The following is a 21,696-nucleotide window of genomic DNA, read 5'->3' as shown; positions in this document are numbered from 1 at the left end:
CCTTAGTGTATTCTTATATTTGCATATGTTAGTATTTATTGATGCATTTGTTTGATTTAAGGCTTATGGATGAATTGTATTTGCATTATTCCTATTCCTAAGTTTTAGATAAATGTATATAGATTATATTTATGTTATTTCTATTGCTTGATTTGCGAGCTAAACGAGCTAGCTCAAGCTCGTAAATGAGCCGAGGTGAGCTTGGCTCGTTAAGATAACGAGCCGAGATCTAGCCCTATTTATGACGAATACGTGACTTTGATTGCATTCCAAAATTGCGGTGTTTTTTTCTTTCTTTTGAAGCAAGTTGAGCAAGCACATCCTTGATAGAGAGCCAGAGAGGTGGAATCAAAACGAGCAATAAATATGCACTAGATGATTAATTGGGACCATCTTGATGGATCATCTTATGGTACTGTGCTCTAACTCAATTTGGCTTGGCCACGCTACTGGAGTTCATTGCATGGTCTAGTGTGTTTGCTTGACACTCGCGGATCATCCGGTGGGGCTGTCACTTAAATGTGTCATGTCACATTCAGAAATTAGTTTTTCATCAAATGCTTATTGAAAGATATTTTTAATCGTAGTATCATGGCATATAGATTTGGTGATATTTGGAGCTCGATCATGTCATAATTTGTCAGTTCTTTTAATATAGAAAGATGTGAAAAATAGAAAATACAAAGAAACTATTAAAATGCCTATGTTTTAGTTCCACACCTGGTGCAGCTATATTGCACAATTGTCTCTAGAATCATTTTATTTAATGCTAAACTGAACTGTTCCAATGTTTATCACAAACAATCCAAGTCCTACATTCTTAGATGGCCTATGACAAAGACAACCGTCGTACCCTGGAGACACTAGAGTAGGCATTACATGATGAAAGTCTGGAGCCCATATGTCTTCCTCTGCCACTGTTGGAGGACATGCAGCAGTATACAAGGTGATAACTAATAAGCAGGGGCGGAGCTAGAAATACAATTTTCCTTGTGACGGAGAGGGAGGATGGGTGGATGTAGTATTATATGTTTTTTAACATAGTTAAATTTATTTTTTTCCCAGTGAAAAATAACTTAGGGCTACTTTGGAAGTGAAGGGAACCTAACCCAGGGAAGGAAAGCACCTGGGACAGATTTTGATGGCAATGCATTTCCCTGGGCAGACCACCCACCAGGGTTTCAATTCCCTGTCGTTGTTTGGGAAGAAGAAGGCAGAAATCACATGTATCAAAGATGATCTAAAAAATCAGAAAAACTGCCGCCTCTCTTCTTGCTTTTGAATAGGCAATATCACCAATGCAGAGCGCAAAAATGGTCTCAAAAATTAAAAATTCGAGAAGAAATAATTTAGATGTCTGCCGCCTCTCTTCTTACTCCTGAACAGGCAATCTGACAGATGCAAAGTAGAGCAAGATGGTCAATGATGCAAGGCAGTGGCCAACCAGGCCAGCATTGCCCTGCCAGGGGCGGGAACTGCCACTACGGTCGGGGATGCGGCGATGGAGATCGTCTGCCGGGCACGTGGGTGCCAATAAGGGTGCCCGGGCCGGCGGCGGCAGGGAGGCGGAGGCGTTGGATGGCAGCAAGGCCGTCTCGAGCGGATGTCGTGCTCATGTGCGTCAGTGGTGGGCGAGCCTAATCCGGCGGCGCTTCTCTCCCTCGTTCACTACCAGCGGGGCGGCCGGCGATGGATCGAGCAGCAGTGGACGAGCGAGCTGTGGCTGGGCAGGTGTGGTGGAGCGCAGCCGCGCAGGGCAGTGAGCTGCAGAAGCGCGTGCTGGCGAGCTGCGCGTCAACTGCCGCGTCCAAACGGTGCGCCCGTTGGAGGCGGAGTCGCGGCTCGTGGGAACAGGTGGCGGGGAAGCGCTCCTGGCCTATTGTCTCGTGGATTTGTCCCCCGTGGAAAACGCAGGGAAGGGGGCTGAGATCCCGTGTCTCGCGAGCTTCCAAACGTCGTGCAAAATTGGCGCGGGAGAGATCGCCACGCGGGTTCCTCACCCCGGGAAATCGCCAGGAACCCGGCGGGGATCTCGGCTTCCAAAGTAGCCCTTAGGGGGATATGCTCCCTGCCCCTTATTTCCGCCACTACTAATAAGCGAATGTGATCTTGAGCTGCCTCCACTCTAAAATTACCTGATTGTCATAACCAATACAGAAATTAATGACAAACACTATCAGATTCAATAGAGGGATTTCAATAATGAGGTTAGGTGTATGAAAGAGGCTAGACACAAAAATATATTGCGGTTTCTAGGATACGCCTACGATGTACAAAAGAATGACGCAAATAGTCGATCATTTACTGATTTACTCCAAGTACCTCCCTAATTAATATGAGCCTCCACAAGTATATTAAGGGCATGCTCAACCCTAACTTAGCTTCTTTGCTCTCTTCTTTTTCTAGATTAATTGACAACTTTATATTTTCCATAGACAAATCTTGCAGGTTCTACACAAAATATTATTCATAGGCACTGTATTATTCAGAGGGATCTTAAACCACAAAATATATTGTTCAATCATGTTATGGTGTCGAAAATTGCAAACTTCAGTCTTTCAAGGTGGTTTCAAGAAGATCAAAGCCATGCTATTACGTACTAAATACATCGGTGGAACATTGTAGGTTTCTGAAGTCCTACATTGTGCTTAGGGGGGTGCAAATGCCCCCCCCCCCCCCCCCCCCGAATGAAAAAAATAATTATTTTAACTAAAATTCTACCATATATGCACCTCTCGTGATACAAGTATATGAACCCAAGGCAAACACATCTCTCTCTAATTTGTTCTAGACAAACCAAGGGTGCCAACAGCGTGCTCCTATACAGCCATGGTCATTGATTTTTATACTATTGCAACACCATTTCAATTGTCATAGTTATTACTGAACAGGACCACACACGAACTGCCATGATTCAAGTTTCAATCTTTTCTTGAAGAAGAGCACATCTTTCCGTCAGTGTTTTCTATGCATTCACGGAGTATATTGAAGTGATATGTCCTTGTTATTATAAAGCTCTATATCATCTTGTTTATTCTAAGTGGAACTCGATGTTAAATCATTGTTTAATTCAACTTGTGGTTTAAATAGCTTGTCAAAACAAATTTGCTTGCTGAGATGTTTTATCTCACCCTTGCATTACTCAATCTAGGTACTTGATGCTTTGCTTGAAGTGATAGGATTAGCCGCGCACCATCACTACTTTGCCCACACTTTAGTGATATAATAATACTTTTGGCTTGTTGTAGTCAACTTAGTTTATCAATCATGATGACCCTTCGTGGTTTAGTAATATTAACTGAGGTGGAACATTTCTTAATCATGGTTTTACTATTCTTGTTGCTTCGGTGTTCTACCGTGTTTATTGTGTTCGCTGCTGAGTTTTGTACTCCCGCTTGAGAAAAGGGACATTTAGTAGCATCCTTGGCTTTTCTGGCGTCTAGGGTGTTACAACCACTAAGCGCAGGGATCATAATCAGCAACTTCGGTGGGTTGGGAAGTGTTGGGGACCAATACTAGGATACCCGAAGATGAGGAGCTAATAACCATCAACATTGAGTCATCCGAGCAGTCAAGAGCGCGACTACAGCTCCAATCGACCCCCAGGTGCGCAAGCTCCGCCTCGCCCGGCCTCTGGGGGCGGGCTCCGCCTCGCCTGACACCGAGTCCGCGGGCTACGCCTCGCCCGACCTCTGGGGACGGGCTCCGCCTCGTCCGACACCGAGGCCGCGGGACTCTGCCTTGCTCGACCTCTGAGGGCGGGCTCCGCCTCACCCGACCCTTAGGTTTGTGCTCCGCCTCGCTCGACCTTTGAGGGCACGCTCTGCCTCGCCCGGCCTCTAGGGGTAGGCTCTGCTTCGCCCGACCTCTAGGGGCACGCTCCGCCTCACCCGACACTAAGGCCACGGGCTCCGCCTTGCCCGACCTCTGGGGGTGGGCTCTGCCTCGCCCGACCCTTGGGCTTGGGCTCCGCCTCGCTCGGCCTCTGGGGGGTACTCCACCTTGAAAGGATCAAGATGCCCAAGAGGGGGGTAAATTGGGCTAATTACAAATTTCTTTGCAATTATCAAATCTTATGGTTAGCCCAATTAACCTCTTGTGCCTAGAAAATGTTTCTATTGATCTAACGCACAAAAGTTTAGCACCCTAAGTTCCAATCCTACTCTAGCATGGCAATTCTAGGAATGTAAATGACAAGTATTGAATTGCTCAAAGTAAATGCTTAAAGTAAAGAAAGGAGAAGGAACGCGGCGATATTTTGCCGAGGTATCGGAGAGTCGCCACTCCCCACTAGTCCTCGTTGGAGCACCCACACAAGGGTGTAGCTCCCCCTTGATCCGTGCAAAGATCAAGTGCTCTCTACGGGTTGATTCTTTGACACTCCGTCGCGGTGAATCACCCACAACCGCTCACAACTTGAGTTGGGTCACCCACAAGCTCCGCCGGATGATCACCAAACTCCCAATCACCACCAAGCCGTCTAGGTGATGGCAATCACCAAGAGTAACAAGCACGAACTCTCACTTGACCACGACAAGCCTAATGAGAAGGGTGGATGCACACTTTGCTACTCTTGATCTCACTAATGAGGGCTCTCTTTGGGATTCTCAAATCTCAATCATCTCACAAGGACCTTGCTCTTCTCGGCACTCTCAAAGGTGTTTCTCAGCTGTTGGAATGAGCAAAAGTACCTCCACACACGAATGGAGGTGGTATTTATAACATGGGCTGAAAAACGAACCGTTATGTGCCTCTGCAGGGTGATCGGACGCTTCGGTCATGTTGACCGGATGCGCCGGTCAGTTTACCCTAAACTCCAGTGTTTACAGTGTGACCGGACACTGGCCAGCGTCCGGTCGTAATTTACCCTCACTGAAACCTTACTGATGTCAACCGGACGCTGGGCCTCCAGCGTCCGGTCACTTGCTGAGCAGCGTCCGGTCAGTAGCTGGCACATGACCACCATCCGGTCAGCACTGACCGGACGCGTCCGATTAGGATTCTCCCTCTCTGGGACCTTACTAGAGTCGACCGGACTCTGGCCCTCAGCGTTCGGTCACTTCACTTCTCAGCGTCTGGTCACTTCCAGACGACTTCACCTTGATCAAATGAACTGACCGGACTCTAGGCCAGCGTCCGGTCACACCAAAGCCAGTGTCTGGTCAGTATTTGACCCTCCATTCACTTCCAACTCTCGATCATATGTGAATGAAGTTTGCTCCATTGGATCTAAGGACTATTTTGGAGCTACCTAGCGCTAGTTTTATAAAGTGTGCACCACACCTAACCCACTAGACTCACCTAGGTCAAGCTACCTGTCCGTACCCCCCTTAATAGTATGGCCAAAGGACAAACAAAGTCCTAAGCTACTCTAAGTGTCACTCCAACTCCAATCGACACTTAGAACTAGTCCATCCTTAACCTTGTCATCCATCCTTTGAAAACCAAAATGATTTCCATCGTAGGGACATAACCATCATGATAGCCCAATTGATCTCCATTACCGTGACCTAACTTAATTGCCTCTGCAAAACACATGTTAGTCACAGTAATCACGTATTGTCATTAATCACCGAAACCCAACTAGGGGCCTAGATGCTTTCAATCTCCCCCTTTTTGGTGATTGATGACAATACCACCTCGAGTATGTGAAAGAGATGAGGTTTTTAACATGCTTGATTCATATAAGCTTTTTGCAATAAGAACAAAAGTGTTAGGCAAGCTTATATGACCCAAGCCAACATGATGTACTCAAAAGATATGAAATAAGCATGAGTACTAGTAATAAAGCTCATTTGCATCGGAGTAAAAATGCGGAAGCAAAGCAAAAAAACATAGCACACGTGATATGACATATAAATAATTCAAAGTAGAGAGCACACATGTCATATATCATGATCACATAGATATCACTATCACATAGATATAGTTTAATGCATAGAAGTAAACACACGACGAATGCATAAAAGTGTATCACACATAAAACTCTAAATGTACTAGATAATAAGCTACTAAGTAAGCTAAGCTCCCCCTAAATAGTCGCTCCCCCTAAGACTATCATACTCGATCCCTCTCCCCCTTTGGCGTCAAACACCAAAACCTAAGGGTCGGTCGGCGAGGCTACAACGGATGAGCTGGGCGCTGAGGTACAAGGAGCGAGCTGAAACTGGGTGCCATCATCATCTGACCCTGAGCTCTGAGCAGTCTGACCCTCTATAGCTAGAAGCGATGCTAAAGCAGTCTGGGTCGGATCAAGAACTGGAACTGCTGTAGGCTGTGCTGGTATGACTGAAGCAACTGGCTCTGATGATGCCACTGAGGAAGGGAGCGTCTCTGTAGTCCCGATAATAGGTGCAACTGTAGAAGGACCTAGAACATGTAGATATGGAGGAGTAGGCTGCCCTATCAACTCACTGAAGGATGCACCAAGGCTCCTGGACACTGTAGTCTCTGGCACTAGCAGCGAGGACGTCTCAGCCAGTGTGAAGCCCGTCTGAAGAGGTGTGAACTGCGGGGCTATCACTGGTGAAGCAAAATACTAGGACACCTGCTCTATAGGTGAAGCAAACTGTGCTGGTGGCTGTCCTTGACTTTGAAGCCCACTAGGCTGTAGTGGTAGTCTGACCAAGCTGGGGCGAAGGCTATGGCGGTGGAGCCCCAATAGCTGTCACAACATGCTGCATAAATCCATGTAGCTGCTACTGCATGAGGATCTGCTACTAATTCATGGCCTGCTGCTGCTGCTGTAGAGCCTATGTTTGCTACTGAATAGCCAACTGCTGTCTCTGAAACTCATCCTGCCGAGTCTAGAAATGTGCAAAAGTGGCAGCGGTCTCCTGAGCCTGGCGTGCCTGATCCTGCCTCATCCACTCAAGTATAGCAAGAAGAGCGGGGTCTGTCTGCGGTGCAGGTGGAGCTAAACTAGAGCTACCGGCCTCATGATCATGTCGATGTGCAGGTATCTGAGGAATGTCCCGATAGTCCTCGTCTGAGTTGTCACTGGGGTCGCTCTCGACCATCCCTCCTGCTGAGCAAGCTGCTCCTCCTCAGTAGCTGCAATACCCCTGATAATAGCATCCTACTGGGCTAGTCTCTGGTACATCTAGACGATGGCGTGGCTGACTAGGTGCCTATGGTGTACTATGGCGGATCATCTGAGTCAGGTTGTATATAGGGAACTCTATAGTAGCACCACTGTACTCAGCTAGCATCTCAGGCGGCCTCACTGTAACTGCCCTATGAATAAGAAATGTGATCCAATGGGCATAGGGCAACTGTCGATGACCTCTGAACCCCTCAACAATAGTATCCTCTATCTCTGATAGAAGGAGATCCCAAATGTCAAATACGGTATGCTGCATTAGGGAGTTGAGAAGCCATAGCTGCAAGCGAGTCAAGCCCTCGTGATACCCCATCCTCGAAATCAAGGTCCTCCTCATAATGGCATCCAACACTCTAGCCATAGGAGTGAGATCACTGGGAGTCCTGCTCGACCCCTCGCCAAAAGGCTCCTTGAAGCAGTGGCGAACCAAATCTATGGGAGGCACCATACCGCCATGAGGGCATCTGGGAGGCGCTGTCTGTCCATAGCAAACATCATGTAACCTGACGGGCTGCTCCTGAAGCTTGAGTATCTCCCTGACCCTAGTGCTCATCAGCCTGTAATCTCTGCCTCTGAATGCAAAGTGAATGTATCTGTGATGCGGGTCAATCCATAGTGTAGCATAGAACTGACAGACCCAAGATGGAACATATAATCCTATCCATCCAATCAAGTCTGTCAGCCCTGGCAGATATGTAAGGTAGGGGCGAATGTGCTCTCCAGCTGCTGCAACTATAGACTCAATGTTGCACACCCTCTGAGGTCTGAATACAGCTTCACTGTTAAGATATACATTGTAGAAATCCTCCTGGAGTGGTGTGTAGAAGTCCTCTGATGCTCTATCATCCCTCCTTGGCGAGAACCACTGCTCAAACTCCATAAACCTAAGCTACTACACCTGCTTGGCCGTGGCGGCCCTCAAGTCCAAGTTTGTCACAGGAGGCGGACCCTGTGGTCTGGGTGATGGATGAGAACCCCTCCATTGTGTATCTGCCCTCGATGTGACTAGAGCATGGGTACGACCAGAGCGGCGAAGCTGTGGCTGAGGTGCCTGCTCTGTCTCCTCGGCTTGCTATCCCTCCCAAGCCTGCTCTGCTGATGGTGCCTACTGCTGTGACTCCCCCTGAGGCTGATCCTCATCGATGGCAACACGCTGACCTCCAATCATGAGAGTCCTAGCTGGACCACCATGAAGGCGCTCAACCCGCTCAAGTGTAGCCCTCGCTTCTGGTGAAAGCTGATCTGTGATCCGAACTCCACTACGAGCACCTCCTCTCTCAGCACGCTCTGCAGCCTCTGCATCTGCGACTGCCCTAGCTGTCTCTGCATCTGGGTACTTGTGCTTCTTTGTTGCAGTCTTCTTCATCGCCTTGCCTTTTGGATCTGCAGGCATGCGAGGTGGACGCCTCGGATCCTCATCACCTGGACCGCCTCCAACATTCTTGACGTGAACCATCAGTTGGATATGAAAGGAACAACTACCGCTGACAAGAAACAACTGCCAACTGTCACTTTCGAGGCTTGGCCTCGATTCATACTCGCGAGCTTGGCCCCGAGTTGACTGTCAATTGCCACTGAGACCTCAACGACACCGACTTGCTGCATGATAGAATAGATAGGATATACAAATAATTTTAATTATTCATCTAGAGATACAAAACCCTAAGAAAGCAAGCAATTAGGTACGAAATTGAAACGGAGGCTTGCTACCTGACGAACCGGCGACCCGATAAGCAGAGGAACGATACGTGGGGGAAACCACCAGGAATCCTAGGGTTAGGGTTCCAACATCGCTACTTGGCACTGGATGGAGCTAGCGGCGTGGGCAGTGAGCAATGCGGCTCAAGTGCGTGGAGCAGAGGCAAACCCTGGGGCACGGTGCTGGTGAAGTGGAGCTTCTGCTGAGAGGGCTCGGAGGCACTAGGGCACGGCGGCATAGGGCGTTGCTGTGCAACGGGAATAGCGGTGCTCGGGCATGGGAGCTGGCAGAGGCGGCACAAGGGCGCGACTACGGCGGTGCAGGGAGCAGCAGAGGCGGCGCAGGAAGCTGCTGGCGGTGCGGGAAGCTGCTGGCGGCACGGGAAGCAGCGGAGGCGGCACGGGAAGCTGCCGGCGGCACAGGAGCAGCAGAGGCGGCACGAGAATCTACTAGCGGCGTGGGAGCAGTGGAGGCAGCGCACGGGTGCGGGAGGCGGCGGCTGCGGTGGCGTAGGAAGGCTGGCGCAGCGGCTAGGGCAAGGCTAGCACGGCGGCTTGGTGAGGTTGTGGAGGCGGCGATGATGGCGGAATAGGTCAAGGACGCGTGGTGGCTCGCGGTTATAAGGGTCCCCGATGGAGTTGGATAAGGAACGAAGAATAGAGATCAAAATCCACACGACTCCTGTTGACCGGACGCTCCAGTGGCAGCGACCGGACACTGCCACCCAGCGTCCGGTCGATTCCAGAGAGGTCCAAATCTCCTGTAATCATGACCGGACACGTCCAGTGGACACCGACCGAATGCAGCCAGAGTCTGATCACCTTGCCTTGAATGCCTTCATGCTCGACCGGACGCTGAACCTCCAACTGACCGGACGCTGAAACGCAGAGTCCGGTCACTCCTTCACAGCAAGTTCACCCCCTGTGAACTGACTGGACGCTGGACTCCAGAGTCCGGTGCAACGTCCGGTCACTCTTTTTCCAGCAAATCTTCAAAGTTCTTTGTGCTGCCTGTTCCCAATCAAGTCCCAACTTGAATAAGATTCAAATAAACACCAATTGGACTGATGTGAGTGACCTCTCTCAAACTCTCAAATTTTTTAAAAATATTTTACCTTAGGCTATAATTCTTTTTAAGAAAATCGGCAATAAGAGGGCAATTTGAAGACAAACGACAAAACAACATTCATGCATATGCAATGCAATACTTGTAAGTGAATCTAGTTGCTTGTCAAGTTTGATCCAAGTTTAAGCTTCTTCACATGCTTTTCAGCGGTTATCTTAACCATGTTAGACAAGCCCTATATGCATTACAAAACATTAAACATGTTGTATATTACAATGCAATGCAAGGGACAACACAAGCTCATTTTTAGTGAAGTTACTAAAATCAAGCACATTGAGCTCATTCCACAATCTACAAAATGTTGCCTCATCTAGCGGTTTAGTGAAGATATCCACCAATTGATCCTTGGTCCTTACACCTTCTAGTGAAATATCATTTTTAGCAATATGATCTCTAAGAAAGTGATGACGGATATCTATGTGCTTGGTGCGAGAGTGTTGAACCGGATTATTTGCAAGTTTTACCGCACTTTCATTGTCGCACAAAAGAGGTACTTTATCTAGAACTACACCATAGTCTAGCAAAGTTTGTTTCATGTAAAGTATTTGTGTACAACAAGCACCCACGACAATGTATTCCGCTTCAGTGGTGGACAAAGTCACACTATTTTGCTTCTTGGAGGACCAAGACACAAGTGATCTACCAAGCAAATGGCACCCTCTGGATGTGCTTTTTCTATCAACTTTGCAACCGGCATAGTTCGAATCAGAATAGCCAACTAACTCAAATATAGCTCCTTTGGGATACCAAAGTCTAATGCTTGGTGTATGCTTAAGATACCTAAGGATTCTTTTTACGGCAATTAAATGAGTTTCCTTAGGATTAGCTTGAAATCTAGCACACATACACATACTAAACATGATGTCGGGCCTAGATACGGTCAAATATAACAAGCTACCAATCATAGAACGGTAGAGAGTTTGATCAACCGTGTTACCTCCCTCATCTAGGTCGAGATGTCCATTAGTTGGCATTGGTGTCTTGATTGGCTTACATTCATCTATCTTGAATCTCTTGAGAAGATCATTTGTATATTTCTCTTGAGAGATGAAAATCCCTTCTTTCATTTGCTTGACTTGAAAGCTAAGAAAGAATGTAAGCTCTCCAATCATTGACATCTCGAACTCCTTCGACATCAATTCACCAAACTCTTTGCATGATTCTTCATTTGATGATCCAAAGATGATATCATCAACATACACTTGACAAATGAAGATATGCCCATCAAGCTTCTTGGTGAATAGTGTAGTGTCGACCTTCCCAATGGTGAAACCCTTCTCAATAAGGAAGTCCCGAAGGCGCTCATGCCAAGCTCTTGGGGCTTGCTTAAGCCCATATAATGCCTTGGATAACCTATACACATGATTAGGATATCTAGGGTCTTCAAACCCGGGAGGTTGATCAACATAGACTAGTTCATTAATAAAGCCATTTAAAAATGCACTTTTCACATCCATTTGATAAAGTTTCATTTCATGATGTGATGCATATGCAAGGAGGATACGGATGGCTTCTAATCTTGCAACCGGTGCAAAGGTCTCTCCAAAATCCAATCCTTCAACTTGAGAGAACCCCTTTGTAACTAGTCTTGCCTTGTTCCTCACAACAACACCTTGATCATATTGCTTGTTTCGAAACACCCACTTTGTTCCAATGACTCTTGCACCTTTTGGCCGCTCTTCAAGAGTCCAAACTTCATTGCGGGTGAAGTTGTTCAACTCTTCATGCATTGCATTTATCCAATCTAGCTTTTGAAGAGCTTCTTCTACCTTAGTAGGCTCAAAGCAAGAGACAAAAGAGTGATGAGCAATAAATGAAGCAAGTTTTTGTGAGCGAGTCATTACACCCTTTGATGGACTTCCTATGATGAGATCTTGTGGATGATCTTGTAGTAGAGGTGTATTTCTTCTATTGACCACTTGAGGAGGAGGTTGTGGAGCATCAACATCTTGTGCTTGTACCACCATTTGATCATGTGAGACATGAGTGTCTTCATTTTCTACTCTTCCATCTTTATCACCATCTTGTGGCACACTTGATGAAGAAGGTGGATCAATCACTTATACATCATCTTTAGGCTTGATGTCTCCAACCGGAATGTTCTTCATAGCCTCCCTCAATGGTTCATCACCTACATCATCAAGATTCTTATGTGCTCCTTGGGAGCCGTTAGATTTATCAGATTCCACATCATATGTTTCTTCAACCAAGCCGGTGGCATGATTAAATACTATATATGCTTTGGACTTTGATGAGTAACCAACAAGAAAACCAATATCACAACGTCTTTGAAACTTCCCTAGGTGTTGCCGCTTCTTGTAGATGTAGCATTTGCAACCAAACACCCTAAAGAAGAAGATGTCCGGCTTCTTTCCATTGAGCAACTCATAAGGTGTCTTGCCAAGGAACTTTTGAAGGAATAGGCGGTTTGATGCATAGCATGCGGTGTTGATAGCTTCCGCCCATAGAGCTTTGGGGGTGTTGTACTCATCAAGCATTGTTCTTACAAGAGTGATCAATATCCGGTTCTTCCTCTCAACTACACCATTTTGTTGAGGAGTATATGTTGCAGAGACCTCATGCTTGATCCCAACTTCATCACAATAGGCTTCTATGTTTGTGTTGTCAAATTCCTTCCCATTGTCACTTCTTATCTTCTTAAGCTTCACTTCAAATTCATTTTGTGTTCTCTTGGCAAACTTCTTAAAACAAGATGCAACTTCAGATTTATCATGAAGGAAGAATACTCATGTATACCTTGAATAGTCATCAACAATCACAAGCCAATAAAGATTTCCTCCCAAACTCTTGTATGTTGTTGGTCCAAATAAATCCATATGAAGGAGTTCTAGCACTCTTGCGGTTGACATAAAAGCTTTTGTTGGATGGGTATTTGCAACTTGCTTGTCGGCTTGACATGCACTACAAAGCTTGTCCTTCTCAAACTTCACATCCTTCAACCCTCTCACCAAATCATTCTTCATTAGCTTCTTGAGTGAGCTCATCCCAACATAAGCAAGTCTTCTATGCCATAGCCACCCAAGTGTTGTTTTGGTGAATTTCAAGTTTGCATCTTCGGAGGTGAAGTCCACTAGATATAGGTTGTTGTATCTAAATCCTTTGAATATCACATGATCATCATCCTTCTTGGATACAACAACCTCCTTCTCAGGAAACAAGCATTGGAAGCCAAGATCACACAATTGTCCAACGGATAGCAAGTTGAAACTCAATGAAGCAACATATAGCACATTGGAGATGTAATGATCATTTGATATAGCCACTTTGACCAATCCTTTGACCTTGCCCTTTGAGTTATCTCCAAATGTGATTCTTTCTTGTCCATCTACTTCTTTATCTAGTGAGGTGAACATATGAGGATCACCGATCATATGTTGTGTGCAACCACTATCAATAACCCAATGACTTCCACCGGTCTTGTAGTTCACCTACACACAAGAGATCAAGCTTTAGGAACCCAAACTTGTTGAGGGCCCTTCACCTTATCAACAAGTGACTTTGCAACCTAAATTTTCTTAGGCCTATTCTTGTTGGGAGGTCCTAAGAACATCACTTTCATCTTTCCACTAGAATCCTTTCTAAGCATATAGTGAGCATTGAAGGCAAAAGGTCTAGCATGCTTGGGCAAGGGTTGTGGTGGTGGAGTTTGGCACTCATGAGCGAAGTGGCCTTCTTGTCCACACTCAAAACATCTCTTTGGCTTTGGCTTGGACTTATGTTGTTGTTAAGCTTGAGCCTTCTTTTCTTGGTTTGCTAAGTACCCAATGCCACTTCTATCCATCTTCATGATGGTGTTCATTAGTAGCTCACTTTGGAGATGCTTGCCTCTAGTGAACTTGCTCAATCCAATCTTAAGATGCTCTTTCTCCAACTTGAGCTTCTTGTTTTCTTCCTTGAGAGCATCATTGTTTTTCTCTTCCTTGAGCTTCTTGTTCTTATCTTTGAGCTTCTCATTCTCTAGGATCAAACCATCATCATGAACAATAGTTTCTAGCATAATAGACTTGGTGGTTTTGAGCTCTTCAAGATCTTTCTTGAGCTTTTCATTGTCATTCTTGAGCTTGACAAACTCATCATACTCATCGGCCTCAACCACTTGCTTGCCCTTGCTACTAGAACTTTGCTCAATGCTCTCAATGATCAAATCATCACATGATGTAGCTATATCAATCTTAACAACATTGTTAGTAGCATCATGTGGCTCATCAGATAAAAATTCTTGAGCAATGACAAGATTATCATGATTAATCTTAAGAGTGGTGTATTCTTCTTTTAGCTTGTTGTGGCTTATGATGAGCTCTTTGTGCACCCACTCAAGTTTATCATGTTTTTCTTTAAGCTCTTTCTTAGAAGATTTGAGCTCCCTGAGTTTGGATGATATAGCATCATTTGTTTCTTTAAGCTCAACACTAGCCTTTTCCGCTATGTCACATTTGGCTAAAAGAGAATCATTTTTAGCTTCTAGCTTTTCATTTTTAGCTCTAGTTTTTATAATGATCTTAGTGTATTGTTTTAGCAATCTAGCAAGATCATCATAAGAAGGTGATTCATATTCATCATCATCACTATCGCTATCATCATCACTAGTATGCTCATCATCACTACTATCATCATTATTAGATACCTTGCGGTCACCCTTGGCCATAAGGCATAGGTGTGTAGAGGATGATGGCGGTGGTGACGGTGAAGATGATGAAGAGTCGATAACAATTGCAGCCACCTTCTTGTCGTCACTATCATCATCGGATGAGGCACTAGACGAATCAATGTCCATGAGCCAATCACCGACAATGTATGCCTTTCCACTCTTCTTCTTCTTGTGGAAGTCCTTCTTCTTGCCATCTCTCTTCTTGTATGGCTTGTTCTTCTTCTTCTCTTCTTCTTCTTCATTACTTGAGTCATCTTTCTTGCTCTTATATTTGCTCTTGAACTTGTCTTTCTTGGGCTTAGTGCATTGGTGTGCTAGATGACCAAGTTCACCACAATTGAAGCAATCTATCTCAGAGATTGGCTTCCTTCTAGAGCTAGTGAAGAACTTCTTCTTGCCATCAAACTTGATGCCACTCTTGTTGAGCTTCTTTAGCATCTTGGTGGTCTTTTTCACCATGAGAGCAAGACTTTCATCATCAACTTCATCATCACTTGAGCTCTCATACTCAAGTCTTACTTTACCCTTGTCTTGGCTAGCTTTGAATGCTAAGTCCTTATCTTTCTTCTTGGTAGAGGATGAGCCATCTTGTGACATAATGTGCATGTACATCTCATGAGCATTGATCTTTCCCAAGATTTGTGTCGGTGTAGCGGGGGAAAGATCACCTTGATGAAGCACGGTCACAATATGCCCATATTTATCAATGGGGAGGACACTCAAGATCTTTCTTACAACATCGGATGGTTGCATTTGAGTGAGTCCAAGCCCATTGACTTCCTCTACAAGAACATTCAAACATGAATACATTTCATTAGCATATTCTTTAGGAAGCATTTCAAAAGAGTTGAGCTTTTTCATGACAAGATGATAGCGTTCCTCACGCTCACTCTTAGTTCCCTCATGGAGTGCACAAATGTCCGACTATAGTGCATGGGCGTCTTTGTGGTTCCTCACCCGATTGAACACATCTTTGCAAAGGCCTCAAAGATGGTGTTTCGAGCCTTTGCATTCCACTTCTCATAATTCACCTCATCACCTTGTAGGTGAGTAGCATCCTGAGGTTTTGGGAAGCCTTGTGAGGCGGCTCTAAGAATACCAACATCTAGAGCTTCTAGATACGCCTCCATGCGAATTTTCCAATAAGGAAAATCATCTCCCTCAAAGATAGGAGGAGGTCCATCCCCATGAGACATCTTGCTCTAGGTGGTTAAGCCTAAATACATGAGCACGAGGCTCTGATACCAATTGAAAGGATCAAGATGCCCAAGAGGGGGGGGGGTGAATTGGGCTAATTACAAATTTCTTTGCAATTAGCAAATCCTATGGTTAGCCCAATTAACCCCTTGTGCCTAGAAAGTGTTTCTATTGATCTAACGCACAAAAATTTAGCACCCTAAGTTCCAATCCTACTCTAGCATGGCAATTCTAGGAATGTAAATGACAAGTATTGAATTGCTCAAAGTAAATGCTTAAAGTAAAGAAAGGAGAAGAAACACGGCGATGTTTTGCCGAGGTATCGAAGAGTCGCCACTCCCCACTAGTCCTCGTTGGAGCACCCACACAAGGGTGTAGCTCACCCTTGATCCGCGCAAGGATCAAGTGCTCTCTATGGGTTGATTCTTTGACACTCCATCGTGGTGAATCACCCACAACCGCTCACAACTTGAGTTGGGTCACCCATAAGCTCCGCTAGATGATCACCAAACTCCCAATCACCACCAAGCCGTCTAGGTGATGGCGATCACCAAGAGTAACAAGCACGAACTCTCACTTGACCACGACAAGCCTAATGCGAAGGTGGATGTACACTTTGCTACTCTTGATCTCACTAATGAGGGCTCTCTTTGGGATTCTCAAATCTCAATCACCTCACTAGGACCTTACTCTTCTTGGCACTCTCAAAGGTGTTTCTCAGCTGTTGGAATGAGCAAAAGTACCCCCACACACGAATGGAGGTGGTATTTATAACATGGGCTAAAAAACGAACTGTTATGTGCCTCTACGGGGTGACCGGACGCTTCGGTCACGTTGACCGGATGCGCCGATCAGTTTACCCCAAACTCCAGTGTTTACAGTGTGACCGGACGCTGGCCAGTGTCCGGTCAGCACTGACCAGACGCATCTGGTCGCAATTTACCCTCACTGGAACCTTACTGATGTCGACCGGACGCTGGACCTCCAGCGTCCGGTCAGTAGCCGGCACCTGACCAGCGTCTGGTCAGCAATGACCGAACACGTCCGATCAGGATTCTCCCTCTTCAGGACCTTACTGGAGTCGACCGGACTCTGGCCCTCAGCGTCCGGTCACTTCACTTCTCAGCGTCCGGTCACTTCCAGACGACTTCACCTTGATCAAATGAACTAACCGGACTCTGAGCCAGCGTCCGGTCACACCGAAGCCAGCGTCCGATCAGTATTTGACCCTCTATTCACTTCCCACTCTTGATCATATGTGAATGAAGTTTGCTCCATTGGATCTAAGGACTATTTTGGAGCTACCTAGCGCTAGTTTTATCAAGTGTGCACCACACCTAACCCACTAGACTCACCTAGGACAAGCTACCCATCCATACCCCCTTAATAGTATGGCCAAAGAAAAAACAAAGTCCTAAACTACTCTAAGTGTCACTCCAACTCCAATCAACACTTAGAACTAGTCCATCCTTAACCTTGTCATCCATCCTTTGAAAATCGAAACGATTTCCATCATAGGGACATGACTATCATGATAGCCCAATCGATCTCCATTACCTTGACCTAACTTAATTGCCTCTACAAAACACATGTTAGTCACAGTAATCACATATTGTCATTAATCACCAAAACCCAACTAGGGGCCTAGATGCTTTCACACCTCAACCAACCCTGAGGCCGGGGGATCCATCTCGCCCGATGGAGACCCATATCACCGCCAACCACCCTAGGTCCAAGCAAATGGGCCTGGATCAAAGCTCTAACACCAGGGAGGTGATCGGCACGCCCTGATATAAACCATGGACATGCTAGGCCATGCCTAGGGATTCACATCAGGAACAGCATTGGGCGTACCGGTGCTATTCTGCCTAACCCTCGTACGAACACTGACAGGCGTGTCAGTTCACCACGACGTTCGCTAGGATAGAGTGGAGCGCTATGACTAGAAGACGATGCCTGCGCATGGTGCCAGTGACGGATGGGGCCATGATGTGGAGCTATCCCTGTTGACATGTACAAGGTCGATGGGACCCGCATGATGGAAAAGGACCCGACGATCCTGGAGGACTTCTTCTCATTCTTATTCTCCTATTTTCCCTCCACTATAACCCATGCTTTCCCTTGGCCTATAAAAGGGAAAGCAGGGCGTCTCATAAAGGGCATTGCAACACATCACATAGATTCAAACTGGAACCCATCGAACTCCGAACTGATCAGAACACACAAGTACACAACCAGGAGGTGACCGAGCTCTTAGCACCCGTTCACTCCTCTCACCAGAGACTTGGGACCTATCCCTCTCTCAACTGTTTGTAACCCCTACTATGAACTTTTAGTGCTAGTAATATGAGCAACAACAACAAACTAGATGTAGGGACATTCTGCCCGATCCAGTATAAACCTCATGTCCTCTTAGCACACCATCCGAGCTAGACACACAATATTAGAAATTTACTTGTTGGTGGCAACTCGAAACATCAATAGTTGGTGCGCTAGGTAGGGGCCTTTTGTGCGTCTTGACATCCACACCAGACCTCAGATGGCTAGTCACAACCTTAGCTAGGTCCCGGGCACGCACGTGCACTTCGGGGACCTAGACTTCATCATCATGACAGAGGGAGAGTTGGCGATGGCTCCCACTGCCATGCGACCTCTCCACTCCACTAGCCTCGATGTGATCACCGAGGCTCTTGAGGAGCTATAGCTGCATGCACTAGAGGCCTATGCCCCTAGAAGCAACTAGCTCCTCGACTTCGACTATAGGTGGTTTGAGCGCTAGGTCGGCGCCTTCCTGGGACCCCGACCGTCCCGGGAGGACCTACGCCACCTCACCTTCTTGTTCACAAATGTCATGGCATAGCTTACCGGAGGGGAGCCGCTCTCTCCAGAATACCTCATCTAGAGCACCCCGATAGTGCTTCCGCTCGGTCTCTGCAACACCACAGAGACCGATGGCCACCTTGTGGCACAATGCACACTACCATCTCCTGCGAATGATGAGTTCATGGGGATGACCGAATATGTCATGGAGTCTTTCCATGACCTCCTCATGGGAGAATCAGAGTCGCCCTCTAGCTCTGACTCTAGCAGGGGAAGCCGTCACACCTCTCGTGAGTGTTTCATGGCGGTTACCCCTAAGGGATACATCAAAAGCATCCACGAGGAAGAGGCTACCCCAACAAATGACCTCGACGACGAGGTCAAAGGGGATGTAGGGTCCCCGCCTCGCCTGCGGGTGGAGTAGCTGAAGGCCCGACACCAAGAGCTCGAGGAAGCGTGACTCCAGCTCAAGCAGGAACGTGCGGAGCTCAATCGAGAGATCGAGCGCCACAGACACTGTGGGCACGCACGTGCCATGGCCTGTGACATGAACCGGAGGATCATCGAGGATGATGAAGCTCTCCCACATTTTGCTTGGGCAAGCCAGAACATCGCTGCTGTGGCAGCCTTGCTCCATGGGCTTTCGGGGCCTATGACGCCCGAGGATCATCGGGCCCATCATGAGATTCACCTGCTACTCGAGCGTGCGGCGGCGCAACAAGCCGAAAGCTCGTTGTCTCGACGATGCGAGCTCGACGCCAGCCAGCGTATGCCCTCGGAGTGACCCAACAAGGATGCATCCGTCCACCAGGCACCGCAAGGTGGTAGGTTACGCACCGTGGTCTCGGTGCATGAGCATCTTGGCCACAACCGTGATGTGTGCGACACCCTCGATACCCGCAGGCGCACCTGTGGCGATGTGGGGGAGGGAGCTAGCCACGGCTACCACCCTCATTGTGGCGAGCACTACAATAGTGGTGAGGACCGAAGGCCGAGCCCCAGCCTACCGGGACCTTAGGCCTTCGGCCGACACATCCTCAACGCTGCCTTCCCACCATGGTACCGACCACCAACCAACATCCCAAAATACTCTAGGGAAACGAACCTCGGACTATGGCTCGAGGATTATCAGCTTGCTTGCCAAGCCGGTGGAGTGGATAATGATGACTTCATTATCCACAACCTTCTATTGTTCCTGGCCGATTTGGCACGAACATGGTTGGAACACCTTCCGCCCAATAGAATCTAAAGTTGGGCGGACCTGAAAGAGATCTTCATGGGGAACTTCCATGGCACATACAAGCGTTTTGGGAACCCATGGGATCTCAAAAACTGCCAATAGAAGGCCAGAGAAACCCTCCATGGGAACATCCGACGCTTCTCTTGACAGTGCAACGAGCTACCTAACATCACCGACGTCGACATTATAGGAGCTTTCCTATCTAGGACCACCTTTGAGTCCCTGGTTCATAAGTTGGGACGTAAGGGCCCGCGAACCACCAAGGAGCTCTTCGACATCACGACCAGCCATGCCTCAAGCGAGGAGGTGGTCGGAGCGATCTTTGACCGCCTCAAAGGAAAGGCGAGGCGGGACAAGGATGCCGGCGAAGGCGCCTCCAACCATCCCGTCAAGAAAAAGAAAAAGCAGCGGCGTGAGGGCTCGCTCGTGGCTGCTGCCGACCGCAAGGGGGCTAGAAGCCCATGAAGGGTACCCTAGACCACTTCGAGAAGCTACTCAAAGGGCCATGCCCAAACCATACCTTCCCCGTCAAGCATCTATACAAGGACTACGACCTCATGAAGCGGTTCTTGTCTAGAGGCTTCAACAGGGGAAGCATGGGAAGGACCCCAAGCCAACTACGGACGATGCCAAGGGGATGGACGATAGCTTTTTGACGCTGGATGGCTGCCTCATGATCTTCGGAGGGTCAACGGCCTATGACTCCAAGCGCCTCTAGAAGCTCACGCGTCGTGAGGTATGGTCGAGCCAGTCACGCCTATCTTCCTCCGATGGTGGGAGTCCGCCATAACCTTTGATCGGACCGACTACCCGAAGAGTGTCCCACAACTAGGGAGATATCCGCTCATGGTTGACTCGATCATCGGCATGAAGTGGCTCACCGAGGTACTGATGGATGGAGGCAGCGGCCTCAATATCATGTACGCCGAAACACTTGACACCATGGGCATCGACCGATCATGCGTTTGACCGACCGGAGCGCCTTTCCACAGCATCGTGCCTAGAAAGCAGGCTGTGCTGCTTGGGCAGATCGATCTATCCATCACTTTTGGGGATTCGTCTAATTATAGGACGGAGACCCTCACCTTTGAGGTGGTCGAGTTCCATGGAACTTACCACGCCATCCTAGGACATCCATGCTATGCGAAGTTCATGGCCGTCCCCAACTACACCTACCTAAAGCTGAAGATGCTAGGACCGTGCGGGGTCATCACAATCGACACATCCTTCCAGCGCGCCTACGAATGCGAGGTCGAGTGCTGTGATCACGCCGCAACAATCGTCACCTCTAAGGAGCTTGCGGCCATCGAGAAGGAGCTCGCCGAAGAAGCACCCAACCCCAAGTGGTTGGCTGGGTCTTTCGAGCCAGTGGAGGGCACCAAGGAGGTCCTCATGGACCCCAGCGGCTCCAAGGGCGAAGTGGTGCGCATTAGCACCACATTTTCCTTCGAATAGGAAAGCGCACTCGTTGGCTTTCTCCGCACCAATAGAGACATCTTTGTGTGGAAACCCTTTGTAACACCCTAGGTGTTAGGCTTGCATAATTTGACTTGCATTGCATGAGCGTAAGCATCAAGCATTCATATATGAGCTTTTACATATGAAACATGTGATTGAAACATATGAAATATGCTTTGTTATTTTATGTTTCCTTTGTGTATGCTTATGATCATGAGTGAATAAGTGTAAGTGGTTGATGTTAGTTACTAAAACACCTTAGCTACACTTAGGATCACTAGTGGAACATTGTTCATGTAGACCACTTTGTCTAATTAAACTCCTAAGTGATGATATACATGTTGACCTGGGAAGTAATTTATGTAACCGATGTATGAAATGCTTAT

General features: G+C 47.3%; 1 protein-coding gene across 1 annotated transcript; it reads left to right on the top strand.

Moving 5' to 3' along the window:
• The first annotated feature begins 20,698 nt into the window (after positions 1–20,698).
• On the top strand, positions 20,699–21,307 carry LOC136523629 (uncharacterized). The gene is made up of 2 exons (XM_066517247.1): positions 20,699–20,772; positions 20,923–21,307. The coding sequence occupies exons 1-2, from the start codon at positions 20,699–20,701 to the stop codon at positions 21,305–21,307; spliced, it is 459 nt and encodes a 152-aa protein (XP_066373344.1).
• Positions 21,308–21,696: the final 389 nt, after the last annotated feature.

This window comes from Miscanthus floridulus, chromosome 18 (genome assembly GCF_019320115.1).
Source record: "Miscanthus floridulus cultivar M001 chromosome 18, ASM1932011v1, whole genome shotgun sequence".
NCBI lineage: Eukaryota > Viridiplantae > Streptophyta > Magnoliopsida > Poales > Poaceae > Miscanthus > Miscanthus floridulus.
Note: the sequence above shows the minus strand (reverse complement) of the source record. Positions and strands in the feature narration are given on the sequence as shown.

Coding starts and splice junctions, on each gene's coding strand:
- LOC136523629 (XM_066517247.1), top strand. CDS start 20,699: ATGGTTGACTCGATCATCGGCATGAAGTGGCTCACCGAGGTACTGATG. Junction 20,773..20,922: donor GGCAGCGGCCTCAATATCAT/GTACGCCGAAAC, acceptor GTCTAATTATAG/GACGGAGACCCTCACCTTTG.